Source organism: Callospermophilus lateralis, chromosome 5 (genome assembly GCF_048772815.1).
Source record: "Callospermophilus lateralis isolate mCalLat2 chromosome 5, mCalLat2.hap1, whole genome shotgun sequence".
Classification (NCBI taxonomy): Eukaryota; Metazoa; Chordata; class Mammalia; order Rodentia; family Sciuridae; genus Callospermophilus; species Callospermophilus lateralis.
In genome coordinates, this window is record NC_135309.1 from 16688616 (window position 1) to 16707656 (window position 19041).

The 19041-nt window shown below is 48.6% G+C and overlaps 1 protein-coding gene across 1 annotated transcript in view; it reads right to left on the bottom strand.

The window, feature by feature from the left end:
• The window catches only part of LOC143398987 (dedicator of cytokinesis protein 2), a 401674-nt gene that overhangs the window by 42753 nt on the left and 339880 nt on the right, over nucleotides 1-19041 (bottom strand). The window contains exons 35-40 of the mRNA XM_076855686.2: nucleotides 13213-13369; nucleotides 11386-11426; nucleotides 7329-7419; nucleotides 6402-6521; nucleotides 2993-3082; nucleotides 1324-1428 (exon numbers count right to left, since the gene is read on the bottom strand). Coding sequence (XP_076711801.2) covers nucleotides 1324-1428; nucleotides 2993-3082; nucleotides 6402-6521; nucleotides 7329-7419; nucleotides 11386-11426; nucleotides 13213-13369 — 604 coding nt within the window. The remainder of the gene's footprint in view (nucleotides 1-1323; nucleotides 1429-2992; nucleotides 3083-6401; nucleotides 6522-7328; nucleotides 7420-11385; nucleotides 11427-13212; nucleotides 13370-19041) is intronic.

Sequence of the window (19041 nt, forward strand, 5' to 3'; positions counted from 1 at the left end):
GTGCATAGACTAGAGTATATTCTGATTTTATGTATAATGATAAGGTATCAATTAAAAAATAAACAGATATTTTTAAGGGAAATAGAGTAAAGAAAGGGGACCTGGGGAGGAAGGAGGGCAGGGAGAGAGAAAGTAAAACAAAGTCCAGATTTCCAGGCCTCTCCCCAGTCCCCTGAGATGGAACCTACAGGACCTCGGCCCAGGAACACATGTTCTGAACAGGTTGCCCAGGGGATCCTGAGGTGACATCAGTTTGGGAAACCACCTCCACTCCACCCAGGAGAGCCTCCCTGGCTACGCCATCTGGTGCTCCTGACGTCACTCCCGTGGCTCCGCCATGGTAACCATACTCCCTTGGTAACCATGGTGACTTAGCTCCTTGACTGTGCTGTAGGCCGAGTGAGGTCAGGGGTCAGGTCTGCTCTTTTCTTTGGCTCTCCCTGTGCCCAGAATAGAACCATAAACTCAGGGACTGGAAGGAAGTTGACAGGTGACCTCATCCCTCCACATCGTGGATAAACAGACCTCTCACACAGTGATTCAGAAACAATGCTCCAGGGACCCCGAGGGTCCCCAAGACCTTTCCAGAGGCTTACAAAATCAGAACCGTTTCACGATAGTTTAAAAGCTGTCTTCGCCTTTCCCACCCTTGCTCTCTCACGGGAGAAGGCGGAGGTCTTCAGAGGCTCTGTGATGTGTGACCACAACAGATGAGGACCTAGCTCTTTCCTGAAGCCAGACATCAAGGAGATTGGCAGAACTGTAAAAGCAATCTCGCTCTTTTCCCTTATTTTTTAAAATTGGAAGATACAGCTATTTTTCCTTAAAAAATTTTACAATTTATGTTAACAGGTAGTGGGTTTATTATTGTTATTTTAAAATAAATTGCTAATTATTTTAATCTTTTTCTTAGTTTTCATATGGTACATGTACATAAAACACAGAGGTTCCTTGGGGTTCTCAGTACTTCTAAGAGCAACAAGACCCTATGACTGAAACTCCTGAGAACTGCTGTGTTCGGACCCCTGGGCAGCTCTCATCCTCCAGTCTCTTTGAATTCTTCTTTTCAATAACAGAGGGAGCTCACAACCTCTCCAGGAAGCCCTTGTTGCTGTAGAGACACACCGCAGGTGACTGATGCTGGTGGCTCTGACAGGAAGAGTGGCTGAGGACTCCTGGGGGTGGTGGCAGCACTCGGGGCAGAGGAAAGCTTGGCTTCTGAGCTGTGAGCTTCTATCTGAACAGGAGCAGATCCTCAAAGGACAAAGAGACACCTGAAATGCACCATCCTGCTTCCCTAGCCAGAGCTTCCCGCAAACTCACCCGCAGAAAGGAGGGGAACCCCTGGCCATAGTAGCCGACGGCAAAGTAGTCTGGCTTGGGCCTGAGGATTTTCATGATGTTCTCATAAAATTTTGCCTGCTGGATCTGGAAGAAGAAAACACGGGCTGTGACATCACAGATGCGCATCCAAGGTACCTTCCACCCAAAGAGGCCACAGTCAAGACCGACACGCTGCATGTACAGAATGGCGTACCTGTGGCTGTGTCTGTAATCTAATAGGACATCTCTGCGCACGGCAAGCCAGGTCCTGTGCTCCACCTGCACTCATTTATTTACCTGCATCTCCTCATAACCATCCCACAAGTCCCTCCAGTTTGCAGCTAAATCAACGGCACTTCAATTTAACCAGGAAGTAAGGAACTGAGTCCAGGCAGTTACTTCCCAGGGCCCCACCATGGTGACCATGCTCACACTCTGCCCACACTTGGTGTATGCTTGTGAGGATACACAAATGGATGAGTGTCTCTGGATGCAGATGTCTTCCTGTGTATGCGCACTCGACGTATTTCATCAACCCTAAGAGGTGTGCATTTCTTATATATTGACATCTCCAAAACCATCTTACCTTACACTTCATGGCATCTTACAATGGCTGTTGGCCCTATAGAAACCCTGATGCGGCCTGCATGCCTACAGGTGCACACATGCGCGCGCACACACACACACACACACACACACACATGCACACCTCATAATCACTGGTAATTTCAACTTGACATGTGGATATAGACAGGAGCCTGGGGGCCCAGGGCTCTGTGTAGGGGTGTGTATCAGAGGTGTAGGTGTGTGTGTATGTGTGTGTGTGTGTGTGCATGAAGGCACATGTCTGGAAGTCATGTGTGCTTTCGTGTCCACAATCACCTATGCAGATGTGCCCATGGGGCAGGTATTAAGGGTCTCCCAGTGCAAGCAACTCTGTGTGTATTTGCAACATATCTTACGTGTCTTAAAGCAGCTAACAGCTTAGTTGTTTTTAACCAGCTCATCGTATCTGCACCCTCCCCTCAAAAAAAAGCTATCATTTCTCTCTTGACATTCAGACTCTCATTTTATCGTTTTCTGGAAACACCTAGACTGGCTTGTCTCAGTGGACTGGAAGAGGCCCTGAGGTCCTGGCACTCGGGCATCCAGGAAATTTGTGGGGTGTGGACAGGACAGGGAGCAGCTGAGCGCTCTGCCTTTTCCCTGCAGAGGCCAACTCCCCGCCATGTCCTGGCTTCTGCGGCACAGGCAGGACAGGCTGCCTCCTCCACTTTCTACTCCCTACCAAGTCCTGGACCTTGATATGCTTCTGGGAAAAGCCAGTTGGGGAGCATTTTAATGTGATTTATCTGCTCATCAAAAAGCACAAATAAGTGTTTTTATTTAATTGGTCTAGTGATTTGTGGGAGTGTTTTTTGCAAATGTAGCAGTGTTGAATGGGTTCGCAGCAGCAGCAGCTGCCCCAGTGCTACACAGGTACTTAACGCTCCATCCAACCAACGGGAAGAGACACGCGGCCCAGCCTCACTCAGGCCCCACCTCCATTCTTCTTCTGTTTTCCTAACCCGCCTGGCTTCCCGCCTCCTCCTCTGCAACATCTGTGGGGAAAGGAGGCCATGAGCAGCCTCCAGGGCAGTCGGCCTACCCCAGGGCCAGGGCGCCTTACCAGGTTCTGGCTGAGCAGCTCGTAGTCGAAGATCTCCATTTCGTACTGTTCAGCCAGCTCCTTGCACAGACTGATGGCCTCTTCCCACATCTACGGAAGGTCACAGGAGCAAGGTTATGGGGATCCCAACTTTCCGGAGCCTTGGCTGAGGGAGGCACTTGAGCCCTGCTGTGCCCCTGAGACTGAGCTGTAGCCTCACCCAGACCTGCCCCCCTCACGGAGGGAGCCGGGGGCTTCCTGGCAAGAATGGCCTTTCCCTGGCCTGTCATCCTAGTTTCTTGATGAATAATGGAGTAGACTAATTACTTTTCCCATGCTCTCTGCTTCTTCTAACCACCCTGAGAGGAACTAACAGGTCCCTCATGGGCCAGGTGAGAATGGAGGCTCAGGGAGGCAAGAACCTGCCCCCCGGTCAAGAGTCTGCCCAGCAGCAGGGACGGCATGCCAGCCTGGGGCTGTCACTCCAACTCCCATTCCTCCTGTGATGCCCCAGCAGGGTGCAGGCTGGGCAGGGGTATGTTGGCTCCACCTTCCAAAGAGAAGGGAGCAAGTGATCTGAGCCAGAGAGCTTCTAGAGATGGAGTTTAGACCAGACCTTGGTTGCCCTGATGTCCAGTCCTGGGGTCTTCCCTGTCTGGCTTCATGGTGGGAGTGAGTAGCAGGTAGAGGCAGAGGGAGAGGTGATTTCAGAGTATTAAAAAACGGTTAGAATTACATTGTAGGACATCTTCCCCATCTTCAAAAATAATTTCTCTGCTCTGTTTTAGGTGAGAAGCCAAGAGTACCCACCATCTTAGACTAAAGGAGGTCATGAACCTCTGCAGACAGGCAGGGGGAAGTGCAGGGTGGGCTGCAATTCGGTTTAAAATAGAAAATGCCTCTCAGTGGAGACGCTGGAGGAGGCCGGGGAGGAGAGAGGGCCATTGCCAAAACGCAGTGTGAGCTTCGTAGCAGAAGTGCTCTCTCTGCAACCACATATGCAATAAAATCAAGGGCCGCATGGAGGAGCCCGGCTGTAAACCACGGATAGCTTAGTGAGCCCCATAAAATGCATAAAGTGCCAGGAGGAACCAAGTCTGCAGGCTTTGCCCAGAGCAAGAAGGTTGGGGAAATGCCCCTCACTGAGCAAGGGCTGTTTGGCTCAAGTGCAGGTCTTCACCAACTTCCCACCTAATACAGTTGGGGAGAAGAAACTCCCCATGTGTTAAGATCACCAAGAGACCATGGAAGGAGAGATGGCAAGAAGTCAGATCCCTGGATTTCCTCCCAGGTCCCCCAGGGCCTCTGATGGTCACTGATCTCTTTGAGCCTCAGACATTCCCTACTGAGCTGCTGTTGCTGGGTTCTGGGGGTGGTTCACGGGCATTGCATCCGAAGACATGGAGCAGATGTGAAGATGGACAAGACGCAGTCTCTACCCTCACGGAACATCAGTGAATGTAACGGCTGTATTTTGAGGGGGTACAGGAGTCCGTCAGGTTGTGGGAAGTTGGACATGTGGAGTGGAGAACCATTGTGTGTGTCTGTAGCAGTGGGTCTTCCCGGGAAGTGTGGAGAAAGAAAACTGAATGGGGTGCTAAGGAGTTTGGGCTTCATTCTAGAAGCATCCACAGAAGTGGTCTTCAGGCTGAGCTGTCTCCATCTGCTGCCTCCTCTCTGTTCCCAAATGCTTTGGCACCACCTCTTCCCTTGCCCTCTCCCTCATTTTGCCCAACACAAAGGGCACCATGCAAACATTATAATGGCTGGCATGCGTCTGTGAGCTTGGCATGCTCGGCACAGGGCAGACTGCACCGAATGCCTTGAGGAGGACACAGCCCTACACAGCCCCTTCTGGGTCTTTCCCATCCTGGCTGACTTAACCAGCCAATAAACAAACCAGAAGCTTTACTTTGACACTCAGTGGGGCAGGAGGTTCAAGAGATGGCAGAGTCTCTGCCCTCAAGAGGCTTAGCACTGTAAATTATGAGATGGTCTTCTCAACTGCCCAGCGCTGGGGGATTTATAAGCCCTTCTGCAGACATTACCTCATTCCATCTTCCCAGGACGGTGGGGAGATCAGACCAAGACAGATGCAATGAACTGCAGCAGCAGGACAGACCAAAATTAAGTGTTAAATGGTGTCCTGGTGAACCGGAGGAGACCCTGCAGCCCAGAGGAGAGGCAGGGCTGTGGGTAAGCAGGAGACTTGAGAGAGGGTTGGGAAAGGAAGTGGCAGAGCCAGGTAACAATGATGATCATGGAAATGTACAAGATACTCCACGTACAGTTCCTAAGCTAGACATTCTGTGTGGATCTTGTCACCTCATTTCCAGGGAGTTGGTCCTATTAGTATTTTACTATGATGGATGAAAAGCTGGAATCTTGCAGAGGCCAAGAAAACTGGAGGGGGTATAGAAGCAAGGAGTGAAACCTTGGAGTCTGGCTACTGCTGCCTGACTGGCCACTGGAAGCTGGAGCTGGGCAGTAGCTGGTTTGCCCAATTCCTGGCCAAACCCAACCAAGAACCTTTGCGGGCTACAGACCCACACTGGCGCCATCATGCCATCTACCCACTCAGTCCACTCAATTGCCCTGGATTAAGTCCTTGGTCCCTGTGTGTGTCAGGTTCTGTTCTGGCCACTGGCCATTTAACAGTGGACAAGGCAGGGTCCTTCTGTCATGGCATTCTGAATTGGGGAGCCAGACAATAAACAAGAGAAACAAAATAAATGTGGTGGTGTCTGAGGGTGAGGAGTGCTTTGAAGAAGCAGGAACGGTGACCCAAAGCAGAGCAATGCTGCTTTGCTTGGAGGTGGCTGGGGAAGACCCCCTTTGAGGATGTCACACCCAAAGCAAAGCACTGAGTGGTGACAGGAGCCAGCCTTCCAGTGGGAAGGGGGAGGAGAAATGCTCCTAGCTGGGAAAGGCCTGTGCCAGGCCTCTGAGGTCAAGGAGCTTGGCACTGAGTAGGTGAGAAGAGAGCTCCCAGCAGGGAGGCAGAGAGGAGGCAGCCAAGGCCCAGCTCACAGAGGCCCTGCAGATCATGAGAAGCACTGCGTAATGTATTCTAAGTGGAATGGGGAAGTCGCTGAATCTCCCCCAATGAGACAGGCGAATGGCACAATCCAATACTTGTCTCATGATTGGATCATGCAATGTTTTATGAGTGGAGGATGATCCACAGGGTGGGAAGGGAGGCAGGGACTCTGCTTAGGGTCCATCGTAGTAGCCAAGAGAGTGATACTGATACTTGGAAGGGAAGGTTTCAAGTGGAGATGGAGAGAAGATGGAAAGAAGGGGTCAGATTTAGGATTTGCAGGGATAGCTATCCATTCCTGAGGATGGATAGGTTGTAGGGTTTAGGAGAGAACTGCCCTTCCCAGTGACCAGGATCCCCACAGAGAGAGGAGGGGCAGGAGCAGATTACCTTTCCTTTGTCAAAATACCCTATGATGGTCTCATAGAGTGTCTCCTTCAGCTGCCGGTGGGTCTGGGGGTGCTGCTGGCCTGTCTGCATGACCTGTGATGCACACTGCTCATCTGACCACTGTGGAGAGAGAACGCAGGGAGTCACCCAGGGCCAAGGGGCTGCCACGGCCAGTTGTCTTCCCAGGATTGAAGGGCAGAAAACACCCTCCCCACACTGTGTGCTTTCCTTCTTTCCTCTTCTCCCAAACCCAGCTCACTTTTGAAAATTCAAGGTTCCCCAGGGGAGGCTGCCCTCTTGGTGACATGAGTACCAGGATGCTTGGAGGTTGCTCTTTAGCACCCATGTCCCAGAACACATACTGATGAGGAGAGAGCTGAGGTCCCGCAGACCCTGTGTGGCTCCCTGTGGCTCTGGGTATCAGTGGTCAGTCCAGCAGATGCCAGTCTGCCATTTCCCTTTGTAAAGAACTTCCTGATTTTTTTTTGCTGAGTGGTGCTTAATTTGCTCCATTGGCTCACTCTGTGTAGCTTGCAGGGACTCTCTAGACCCTGATGAGGTGCCATCCCAGCTCTTCCAAAGCCAATGGAGATCATCTGACTTCATCCAGCTATTGCAAAATTTTCAAGAGGATGAAAGCGGTTCAGTGAGCACACTAATGGTTTATGGCTGATAGCAGTTTGGATGCTATATAACACTGCAAAATATATCTGGGGGGGGTTATATTTGCTAAATGTAAAGGTCACTAAAACCTTATGTGGTCAGAGGAAGTAGGGCAGAAAAGTATCTTGCCAGGTCAATATTTTGGGACCACTGATCAAAACAAAATGCATCTGGCTGTTTTTCCTTTTTTTTTTTGAACTCTTCAACGTGTTAGGGCCCCACGTGGCTCCCAGCCTGGACCCCCTTCATCCAAAGGGACAGCACCTTGAGAAGCCAGGTGTGAAGGAGCAGTGTGTAGGCAGCCTCTGTGTAATTGTCACAGTCCAGGTGAAGGTCACGGAGTTTGTACAGGTACCTGTTTGGGGAAAAATACACCAAATTCCAGGAGCAGTGAGAAGGAGGTGTTGATAGGGACAGGAAGGAGTGTACATCTGTAGGTCACAAGAGAGCCTTCATAATGACAGCAGCTAGCATTTGCTGGGCACCAGGCCCAGATGCCTTGGATCACTCATTCCTCATGAAAAGCCCACGAGATGGTTTCACTGGGACTCCCATTTTCAGATGATAAAGCCACAGCCTGGAGAATGGGGGCCATCCCAGCCAGCATTCATTCAGCTTGATATTGAAAGATACGGCCAATGCAATATGACAAGTCAGGGAAATAAAGGCAGGAGAGAGAAGGGGTGGGGAGAACTTATCAGAAGGCCTGGGCTGACAAACAGAAATGGTGGGGCATCACCTCCACTCAACCACTGTCGGCCTGCTGGGGTGGTAACGGGCCCCAACGACTAGAAAGGAAAGCTCCTACTCCCTCTTCTGTTCTCTGAGTATTAAAAAAAAGTGTAAAAGGAGGGAGGCCAGGGGCTGGAGAATGGACATTAACATAGAGGCCCTGAGCTGTCGATGGGGAGAATCTGCCATTCAATCCTATGTCCTGTCCCTTTGCAAAGTGACATTCCAGTTCCTGAACCCTGGGATGGCAATTTATTGATGGGTATTGGAGACAGGAGCAAAGGAAGAAGATTTGGTAAGTTCTTAGATAACTGATCCACAACAGGCATCAATGGGAAGTCAATGAACTTCTCTGTGCCTCAGTTTGCCCACCTGCAAGATGGCAACTCTCACAGAATCTACCCAGAGAGCCGTTCAGTGTAAAGGGCCAAGCAGATCGTGAGTAGCACATAAAAGGCTCCATAAGTGACAGCTAGCATTGCTGCTAATAAAGGCAAGTGTGCATGGAAAGTGATTAGCTTGTAGCTGGCACTGAGTGCTGACAGCTGCTATCTATTATCATTGTGAACCTCATTCTTCTACAAAACATTCCCACCTACCGCTGCTGGAAGCAGAAGTCAGAGCCCAAGAACCACTGCTTTGGTGACTTGCATGACATTAGGGACATTTATTAAAACCCAACTTTTAGTAATTGGGTGAAGGGAAGAAGCTTGATTCTTCCTCCAGGAGGAGAGGTGCTGCAGCCATTGTGGTGGGATTTCACCCAGAGCCACCACCTCATTCAGGGGAACATGGGCTTCTGGCACCTGCATCAGTGCAGGTCCCTGTGCTGAGGCCCAGGTTCCTAGTGGAAGAAAGGCTTTCTGCACAGACGTCAGCAAGGAGCTGCTGACATTCAATGTCCCTGGCCACATAAAATGTAGCTGCTGGGCTGAATGTCAGCTGCCTGACCTCTGGTTAGGGACAGTCAAAGGTCTGGTGGAGAAGACAGTCACCTCGTAATTGTTTGATAGCTAGTGAACCAGACCACCCAGGGCCCTGTGGCTCATCCCCTTATTCACCCAGTAGAGTTGCACTGAGCACTCGGGCTATACCAGGCCATTTGAAATCAGAGGTAGCAAAAATGGACCCTGTTCTTACCTTTGGGATTCAGAGCTAAAAGATTTAGATGTGAATCAATTTATCAAATGAATACCTGAGAAATACAACTGTGATAAATATTGCCAAGGTGAGATCTATGGACTGAGAGTGATATTTATCTGGGGGGGTGGGGGGAGAGAAAGGGATTCTAGAGAGGGCTCTGGCCCAGTAGCTGAGCTGGACTCTGGAGGGGAAGTGCATAAGAGGAACAACCTCCCAGGCAGAAGGATCCACCATCAAGTGAGCTCATTATTACTAGTAGCCTATCTATCCATCCCAGCAATGATGTACAGGTGAGAAGTCTGAGCCTAGTTAGCAACCCAGAGTCAGAGACAGGCAGAAGCAGGTTCCAGCCCAGCTATTTCCAGTCTGTCCACATTCCTCCCCATAATGTTCTGTGGTGAAGCTGTGTGTGACCTCCAGGTAGAGCTGGGAATTTGGAAATACCTGTGTGCATACATGGGTTAATCCTGCTATATCTCTTCCCATTGATTATCGATCCCTTAGACCCTTAGAAGGCTGTATCTAACACTGGGATGGGGGCATGGGCCAAGGAGAGGTTTCCTGCTATGGTCAACTCCTGCATTGGCCAAGACTTCCTCTACGTTTTTGTTTTTTGTTTTTTTTTTGAATCCCAGGGTTTGGTCTTCTGTTACAGAGGCCAAGGGAGGATCTCAATGAGCTCACTAGGATATCAGATCAAATTCCTCTAGATGCTTGAGTGAGGTAGGCAGGATATAGAACCACAGGGAGAGACAGTTTCATGACCCTGAGGCTGGCTCCTGCCATGTCTAAAAGGGTCACCACCACCCATCACATGAGAGCTGTCAGATGGGATGAGGCTCCAATGTGGCCAAACCCTCTGAGATTTTTAGGAGAAGGAAATTGTGATTTTTATGTAGAATCTCTAGATTTGGCAATGAATTAAAAATTGTTTTAAAATACGATGCCTGCCAAATGGAACAGGTTTTCAGACTATCCTCTGTTTGTGATGTCTGGTTTGGGCAAATATGGCTTTCCTAGATAGGCTCCAAGTCTCCAAGGCTTGCAGAGGTCTGGGATCTGCCATCTGTGCTTCTAAAATAGGAGGCAGAGGAGAGAGGATGGAAGGAGAGACCATATGCCAGGCGCGTCACCTAGAGTACCTTGTCTCATCCTCCAAACAGAAGGTGCAATGGAAACATGCTGCAGATGGGCAAGCCTCAACCAATTCCCGGGACGATTTGTCCAACATAACAGAGAAAACAGGGAGAAGATCCTGAGTCCTCCAGTCCCCAAGCATGGTGCTACCACAGTGTCATATCTAATGATGTTATAAACGACCCAAGCTCAGGACAACCTATAGAATTCTAATTATTTTTTTCCCTTCAAATGAAAGTTCCTACTTCTGGAATAACATTAAACTAAGAACCTAAAAATATCTTCAGTAAGAGCAGACTGAGTTTAGTCTTGAAGTCTCTTCCCTTTGACTGAATATGTCAAAGGGCTTAAAAATACCTGGCTCCTTAACCTTCTGATTGATTCCACCTCAGGGGCTTCTGAATCCTAAGGATATGCACAGAGATATATGTCCGAGAATTCTGTTGTTTTGCTGTTTGATAGAGAAAAAGTTGGAAGCAACCTAAATGTTCAACAATATAGAACTGGTTATATAAATTATAGTCTGTTTTGGAAAGGAAATTTAATAGTTTCATTAAAAATGATCTTGAAATACATCTGTTGACATGGAATTCTTGTCAAGTTAAGAAAAAGAGCAAATAATAAATCATTAGTAATTCCAGTTTTGCAAAAAAGTAATGTTTGCCTAGAATTTGATATATGCATAAACATAGAAAGATCTGGAAGTATGTACGGATTATGGGGACTTATTTCATTGCTTTGTTTTGCTTGTCTGTATTTTTATGAGTTTATTTGGTTTCAGTAAAAAGTCTATATTATTTTTGTAATGAGCAAAAAATAACAATAAAAAACTTTGCAGAGAAATATGAGATTCTGAGAAAAAAATTGGCAAAGAACTTCTTAGCTCTAGGCTAATGTCCCTAAAACCCTTCATGATATATTAAAACAAGTATCTCTTAAAGGCTTAGAAGGAAGCAGGCATTGTGCGACTCTGTACTTCTCCCCTTTGGAACAGGGCTGGCCAATGGCTGTACAATTTTTCCCGGACCAACCTGGGCTTCATACACCAACCAGCAACAAATGCAAACAGCTCGAAGCTTGCCCGCAGGAGAGGGAGGAGCAGGGTCACAGACAGGTGGGAGAGCTGCGAGTGGCTAATGGGGAAGAATTGACAGAGACAGGTCTGGGGAATTGATAGGCATCAGAACATGAGGGGTCTGAATGCCAAGAGGAAAAGGTCAAACTCTATCCTGAAGGCAGCGGGGAACCATCAGGGGATGTCAGCAGGAGAGCAGCACAGCAGGCTGAATTCAGAAAATAAGAATCTTACCTTATGTACATCTCTTCCCGGTTGTTATCTTTGTAGAAATTCTGGATGGGGAAGAAAAACAGCCATGAGCAAGGCTGTGACGGTAGAGGGTGTCGCGAGGGGGATGAGAGAGAGGTCGCTGTTCACTGTCAGGGCACCCTGAGATAGGAGTGAGAAGTCTACTCTGCTGAATGCATCCCACAGTCTCCCTGGGAGAATCTGTTTTGAAAGCCACTTCTTGACTATAAAGGGACAAAGGAAATGTCTCAGCCATAATATGTAAGGAGATGCAGTTGAGCTGTCTCCTGGGCTGAGTGGTGTGCTTCCATGGCAGGGCCAGTCTGCTTTGATAAAGTCCACTTTGAAGGGAAGCCCAGCTTCGTCTTTCAATGCTCAGGCCTGTGGTCACAAGGACCAGAGTTGGAAAGATAGTAGGAACATCCCGGCAATAGTGATAGATCATAACCCCTGAGAACACAGAACTCTCCAGAGCTGTGATGGGATTCCACAGCCAAAAGCATTTACACTTGGCCAGACTTAGGAAGCTGGTCCCTATTCCAGCCCAGAAGCCATTTCAACTGGTAATTGTCCTGGGCTCCCATGCCTGAGATCCTAACCCTGTGACATCTTTACACAAGTCCTTACAGATCGGAACCAGGAGGTCCTGATCCAGTCTGAGAGCCACACGGGGGCAAACTCTGGTTTAATCCTTAGCTCTCCTCTCACTAGGCACCTCTCCCCCATCCTGCCCTGATCCTTGACGCCACATTCAAGTCCCACGCCCAAACCTAGTAGGGTCTGACTGCAGGAGGAACTGCCCGCCCTAAGCTTTCTCCCTGGTCCTAGTCGGACTGCTAAAGGTCAGTTTCTTCATCCTGCTTCTCTTGCTCCTTAGAAAGAAAACCTCAGTTCCCGGAAAGGCCTTCCTTCTGCTCTTTCTGTAAGTGGGGCCTGGTGGAGTCCTCAGCACTGAATTCCTTTCTGTTGTAGTCAGAGTTTTTAAACTCCCTTCAGCATTTGGAACATCAATGGCAATATCTAAGCTGCTGCAAGAGAGGCCCTGTGGACTAAGGGGAGGCCACACAACAGAACTGGGGGAACTGGACTTGTCTTTGGAGAGCACTAAGGGGTAGCGGGGACTGACGTGATGGAAACCATGTGGGCCTTGGCCAGCTTGGTTCATTTAAAGCATTTTAAGTCCAGTTTCTCCAGGAGCCAATATGGGGGAAGGAAGCACTACAGCTGCTGCCACCCCCTCCTGAGCCAATCACCCAGCACAGGAGGGAGGCTGTCAGGAGCTGGCCTCCTGCAATAGAAGGGTCAAGAGCCTTAGCTGCTCTGGCTGGTTGGTCGATGGTAGTCTCTAAGTTCTAGTTATTAGTGCTCTCCATCCTGCCAGAGGAAGGAAGCCAGCACACACTGAGCAGTTCCCCAGGGGCAGGACCCATGAACTCGCTGCTGCTATTTTCTCCATATAACATAAGCAAACCAAGACTGAAGAGCATCTCTGCAGTGGTCTATTTCATTAATCACCAGGGTAAAGACAACCTTGAGCTGTGTGCCTCTGAAACTCACATGGTCGACCAGTCTCCACCGCCATCTTCCTACCTTGGGATGTATTAAAGGCTAATGGGGTGCTCATTATTCCCATTTCACATATAAGGAAAGCGAGGCACAGATAGACCTTAATATGCAGAGCTAGCAGGTGGTAGAGCAAGGGTGCCGACCCTCATCTATCTGATTTCTGAAGCTGTTAGCGCCACCTCCCTATCAGGAACAGGAGTGAGACACAAAGCTAAGCGATTCTGGACAGTCATGGACAGTGGAGACACCCGCCAGGCCACGCACCAGCAGGTTGACAGTACAGCTCATGCGGTTGTCTTTGCTCTCGTCGGTCATCACACCCCGGTAATCCAGCAGTTTCTCCAGGAGCCCTTTGACCAGGTTCACAAAGTTCTCCACTGACTTGGCAATGGTGGGGTGCTCTGCGGCACACTCCATCAGGCTGCGGGCAGAGACGGGTGGTGAGCTCATGGACAGGGTTGGGGCAGGGTTAGGACTGTGGCAGGTGGAGGGTAACCCAAGCTCCCCTGGTTTGTGAATGGTTCCTTTTGCTCATTTGTATATGTATTTACTCATACAGTGTAGTAAGTGTCTACTTTTCTACTGTTAAAATGGGAAAAAAATTAAAGTAAAAAAAATTTTCAATGTGTGCATGGTGGGGGGGGGCAGTCACTTTCACACACTCACATTGGAAGTATGCAGGGCCCCTGGTTGAATGGCGATTTCCACACTGTCTATCAACACGGAACGCTCGCATCCCTGGACCCAGCAACTCTACTTCAGGGAATCTGCTCTGAGGAATATTCCCAGCAGTACGCCAGGATGTATTTATAGCACTTATAAATTGCAGCTGATACTGAAATAGTTGGAACCAGCTTCAGTGTCCATCAATGAGGTTAAATAAATTAAGGTATATTCACAGAAAGTGATTCTATGAAGCCATTAAAAGGAATTAGAGAGATCAATCTGTTTTGATATTAACAGCTCTATAAAATATATAGTTAAGTGAGTCAAGTTGCTGAGTGATTTTTTTTTTAAATTTAACTAATGGGCATAGCACTGGGTCCTAGTGTTTTTCTTAACATTGGGATATTAGCTCGTCTGACCTCCCATCACAGTTTAATGAGATGAGACTGACAGATAGAGAAACAAAAGCATGGAGAGGTCAACTAACTTGTCCAAGGTCACACCATTGGTAAACAGTCGGGTTCCAGGGTCCCGTGTCTCAACCACCCAACACCACGCATGTGCTAACCGCATGGTGGAGCATGACACACGGTCAGGAAGGACAAACACCAAGTGCTCAGCCATGGTAGCTTCTCTGAGGGGTCAAAGTTGAGGAACAGAGGAGAAAACCTTTTTTCACTTTAAATATGGTTATATTATTTGAAAAAAATAATCTGCATTATAATATTAATATCAATTTTTTAAACGAAAATACAAAATGTGATGTTCCTAAGCCTCTCCCAGCAGACACTGGGATAAGCATGCGTGGTGGGGAGAAAGACATCCATCTGGGAAGACTGTGTCTACCCCCAGGCGGCCTGCAGGCTAGAAAGGGAAAGACGGATGAATTGGAAGTCTGATGAATAACCACTTCTTTTTAATCACTTTTTCTGTGCCAGATGCTACATGAGTCCCTTTTTCATTAGAAATCCTCATAGAAATTCTGACAAGTAAAAACTGTTTCCCCCATTTTACAGATGAGGAAATCAAGGCTCAGGAGGGCTAAAAGACCTTCCCCATTCTACACTGGAAGTACGTTTGAGTGGTGACCTTTGGAATCAAGCCAATTGCTGTTCAATTTGGGGAGAGCATTTCCGCGAAAGAAGCATGGTGGCCTGTCCCTGGGCATCTCTGCTGGATAGGCAGCACCTGACTCCGTGACTGTTTCCAGCCAGGCTCTCCATGTAGTGCAAGTCCCAAGAGCCTCTTAGGAGGCCAAGGTGAGAGGAACCAGAATCTACACGTGATTTCTTCCCACCAGCGAGCGCACCAAGCTACAAGGAGGTAGTGTCTGAAACTGTGGTGGGGCTCAGACAAATCCATCTTAGTGCTGGAAGAAGCACCTGCTGCCTGGCTGTCCATGAGTGGTGCAAATGGCCCTGTGATTTACACCTGTCTGGCTCAGCCACAGCTGTGCCTGCTCCCTTCTGGAGCAGCCACTTCCAGCCCAGCTCCCGACCCCAAGGACAACATAACTACAAAGAAGTTTCTTCCCAGAGTTTGCTGTGGGATTTCTCATGGCCTCCCAGGCATCTCAGGGCCTCAGACGAGGGCCTCAGGCAGCACCGTAGGATCTCTGAGCTCAGAGGATTTCAACCTGCAGGCAACATGGAGAATCACTGGTCCTTTCAAACTTCAGTGTGATGGAAATCACCGGAGCATCATCCAAGAGATTCTACTTTACCAGGTCTGGATTGGGACTTGGGAGCCTGACTTGCTAACTAGCTCCCAGGTGACACCAATCCTGCTGCTTCAGGGATCATGCTTTGTGAAGCAAGGTTTTTAGAAGAATAAGATCTTGGCGTTTTTACTTTCTCTCTGTTTTTATGCATGAGGCAAGAAGGCTGCTTATATAGTCTAGGGCTGGTAAGATGGTGGGGAGACAGGAATCACCCATCCATCACCCATCCATATATTCCACATGTACCATTCTGGACACCAGGGACTGCTACATTGTTAAGACCCTGACCTTCATGAGATACCAGTGCAGGAGGGGACACACACACAGAGATAAGTTACTGTGGGATGTGACACTACCGCTTACTGAGTGCTCCCGTGTTCTGAGAATGGTGCTAAGTCCGTTTCATTGATTATCCTGTTTAATATCCACCAAATCTCCTCAGCATTACTGAAACCTCCAAGTCCTGATGTTGATCCTGACACACAGCTGTGACTTACTTGGAGTCCCATGGCAGAGTGGGAGTGGCAGTGAGAAAACTTGGGAATCCTGGGCTCAGGCGGATAGCTCCTCACTCAGTGGAAGGAGGGGTGCAGACTTGCCCCCCCACCTCTGCTGCTGCCTTGGGGTCAGCAAGCTCAGGCATCCCTCGGGCTGCTGCCAGCTCAGGCGTCCCTGGGACTGGCTTGCATTCAGCCTGGGGGCCCTCGCCTTCTGTCAGGGCTGTGGAACTGGACTTTGGGACAATGCTTTAGGAAGTACGCGTGGAGTGCCTCTTGGGTGACAGCTGCTTTTGCACTGAGCTGGTTTGGGTAGGCTCTAGGCCCAGAACACAGGCTGGGTCTGTCTCCTTCAGCCTTCCAGCTCCCTCAGTACTTCCAAGAACATGCCCAGGCTTGCAATCAAGTAGCAGGTGCTGTGGAGAAGGTGTGAGGAGCCCCAGAAGCTCAGGAATGTTGAGAGGTGACATGATTAGATTATGAAGCTGTAACCTATCCAGTAGGTTCATCCACTTGGTGGATTAATAACGTGAATGGTTGATTGGGTGGCAACTGTAGGCAGGCAGGACTGGACGAAGTAGGTCACTGGGGGATGTCTTGGAGATCACATTTTGTTCCTGCCCCACCCCCTCGGTTTCCTGGCTGCCATGGCCTGAGCAGCTTCCCTCTGCCGTGCCCTTCTGCCATGATGTCCCCCATCACCTTGGACTTAGAGCAATGGAGTTGCCCACCATGAACTCAGCCTCTGAAACCATGAGCCCCCCCCCCCAATAAACTTTTCCTCCTCTAAGTTGTTCTAGTCAGGTAATTGATCACAGAGATGAAAAGCTAATACAGCAGGGGTGTGTCCTATGACTCCATCCACTGTGGGACTCATGATTTAAGACAGCTGTGGATTAATGAGATCGGGCTCTAGAAAAGCCCTGCGGGTAGGAGGACTGGGGTGCTGTGTGGGGTTGTACAGCTTGGGTACTGCAGAAGGGCATGAGGACTGAAATTCAGCCTCATTCCATGTCCAAGTCTTGCACCTGGATGTATGGCTGCCTGGATGTACCTTGGTAATTAGGTTCATCTAATTACCAAGCTCTGTACCTGCCCAGAGGGGACCCTACATACCTATGGAGTCCCTGAACAAGGGACGGGGAGGAAGGACTAAGGAGCTGGAAAAGATGAATGGGCTATGACTTCCAATGGCCACATTGCTGCCCATCTGAATGACAATAATGATAAGACTCCAGGAGCGCCTAGTAGGTGTCAGGAACTACGGTAATAAATTAAGACGAAAAGGAAGAAAAATAGCAACCATGCTAAGCACTTGACACAACTCCTCATTCAGCCCCAACACAAGCTTCACGAGGTGACTAATATTTCTATCTCCAGTTTACAGTTAGAAAACTGAGGCTCAGAGAGGTCAAAGGAAGGAGGTGGGACTCTGCCCACTGAATCCTGGGTTGGGCTTGATTAGTTTTGCATAAAAATCATTCACACCTTGTCTCAGAAGGAAAATAATGAGCTGTCTTTAATTTCCTTGACCTCTAAGGGCCCCTTTTATAAATAATCACTCAGGAAGGATTTGAAAACCCTGCTGATAGTCTGAAGATTGCTGCGGAGCCCATCCGCTTATAAAAATGGAAATTGCCAGCACCATACATGGTTCCGTTCCTGGTCAATATTTAGATTTTCCTTTTTAGAACTTAAAGATAATCACTGACTCAGGCAAAACCCTGTTTCTGTCCCTGAATGATCACTCTCAATATTCACTTGGGGGGGCAGACAGTGGCTCCTCCTAGCGAACCTGGTTTGTATTCTAGGTGTTCAGGAGGGCTGAGCACAGTGACAGGAAGGGACAGGGGACAGCTGAGCCTCTGCTACCTGGGGTTCCATTCTGTCCACTGGGCTCAGATGGGCTGGGCAGGGTGGAAGTGTCATTGCAGGGCTCAGAGATGAGTCTTTAGCTGGCTGTGGTTGCTAAATATTCAGAAAGGACTGGAGAAAGAATTCAAAATCCAGAGCATCCCTCAAATCATAGAGTACACAGTTGGGGGAAATTTGGGCTGTCTGGCCATATTCCTAAGCCTTGGGAGAGGCCTCTCCAGGGCAGGGGGCAATTACCAAGCAGCCAAAGACAGAAACTGGGAGTCAGGCCGAGGGGTTGAAGTACATTTATTAAGCATGTACCTGCTGGGCGCCAGATGCTTTATGATTACTCAGTCTTCAAAATAACCACAGGAGCTTATTATTTCTCATTTTAGAAATGGGGATACTGAGGCCAGAGAGGTTGTGTGATTTGCCCAAAGCCATGCAGCTGCAAAGTAGGGAGCCAGGATTCAAGTCCAATGTCTTTCTCCAAAGATGTGAAAGTGGTCAATAAGCACATAGCAAGATGCTGCACTAATGACTTTAGGAAATGCAAATGAAATCCACAATGAACTATCACTTCACACTCACTAGCAAGGCCATAACCAATAAGACAGGTGTCAGCAAGTGTTAACACGGTTGTGGGGAACGGAGCCCTCCTGCTTTGCTGGTGGGACTGTATTTGGTGCTGCTACTTTGGAAAAGAGTTGATGGTATCAAAAAAGGTTAAATGTCTCTATATTTATATTTCCACAAGACCCAGCAATTCCTCTCTAAGGTACAAAACAAGAATATTGTTAACATATGTCCACGCAAAACTGGCACATGGACCAGACATGGAGGCACAAACCTGCAATCCTAGCAACTCGGGAGGCTGAGGCAGGAGGATTACAAGGTCAAAACCAGCCTCAGCAACTATGCCAGGCCCGGTCTCAAAAAATAAAAGCGCTGGGGATGTGGCTCCATGGTTAAGTGCCCCTGGGTTCAATTCCCAGTACCAAAAGCAAAAACAAAAACCCAAAACAAAAAGACCTAAACTTGCATGTGAATGCTCACGGCAGAGTCAGTCCTAATTAACAGTCAAGACCATGGAAATGGCCTAAATATTCACCAACTGATTAATGAACAGACAAAATTAGTAAACAGACAGTGAATTCTTATTTGGCAGTAAAAATAAATTTTGCACTCATGCTTGCTATGTGAATGAGCTTTGAAAGCATTATGCTACATGGAAGAAGTTGGTCATGAAGGGCAATGGATTGTATGATTCTATTTATATGAAATACACAGAATCAGTGAGTCCATAGGGATAGGAAGCAGAGCACGGGCTGAATGGGGCTAAGGGAGATGGAG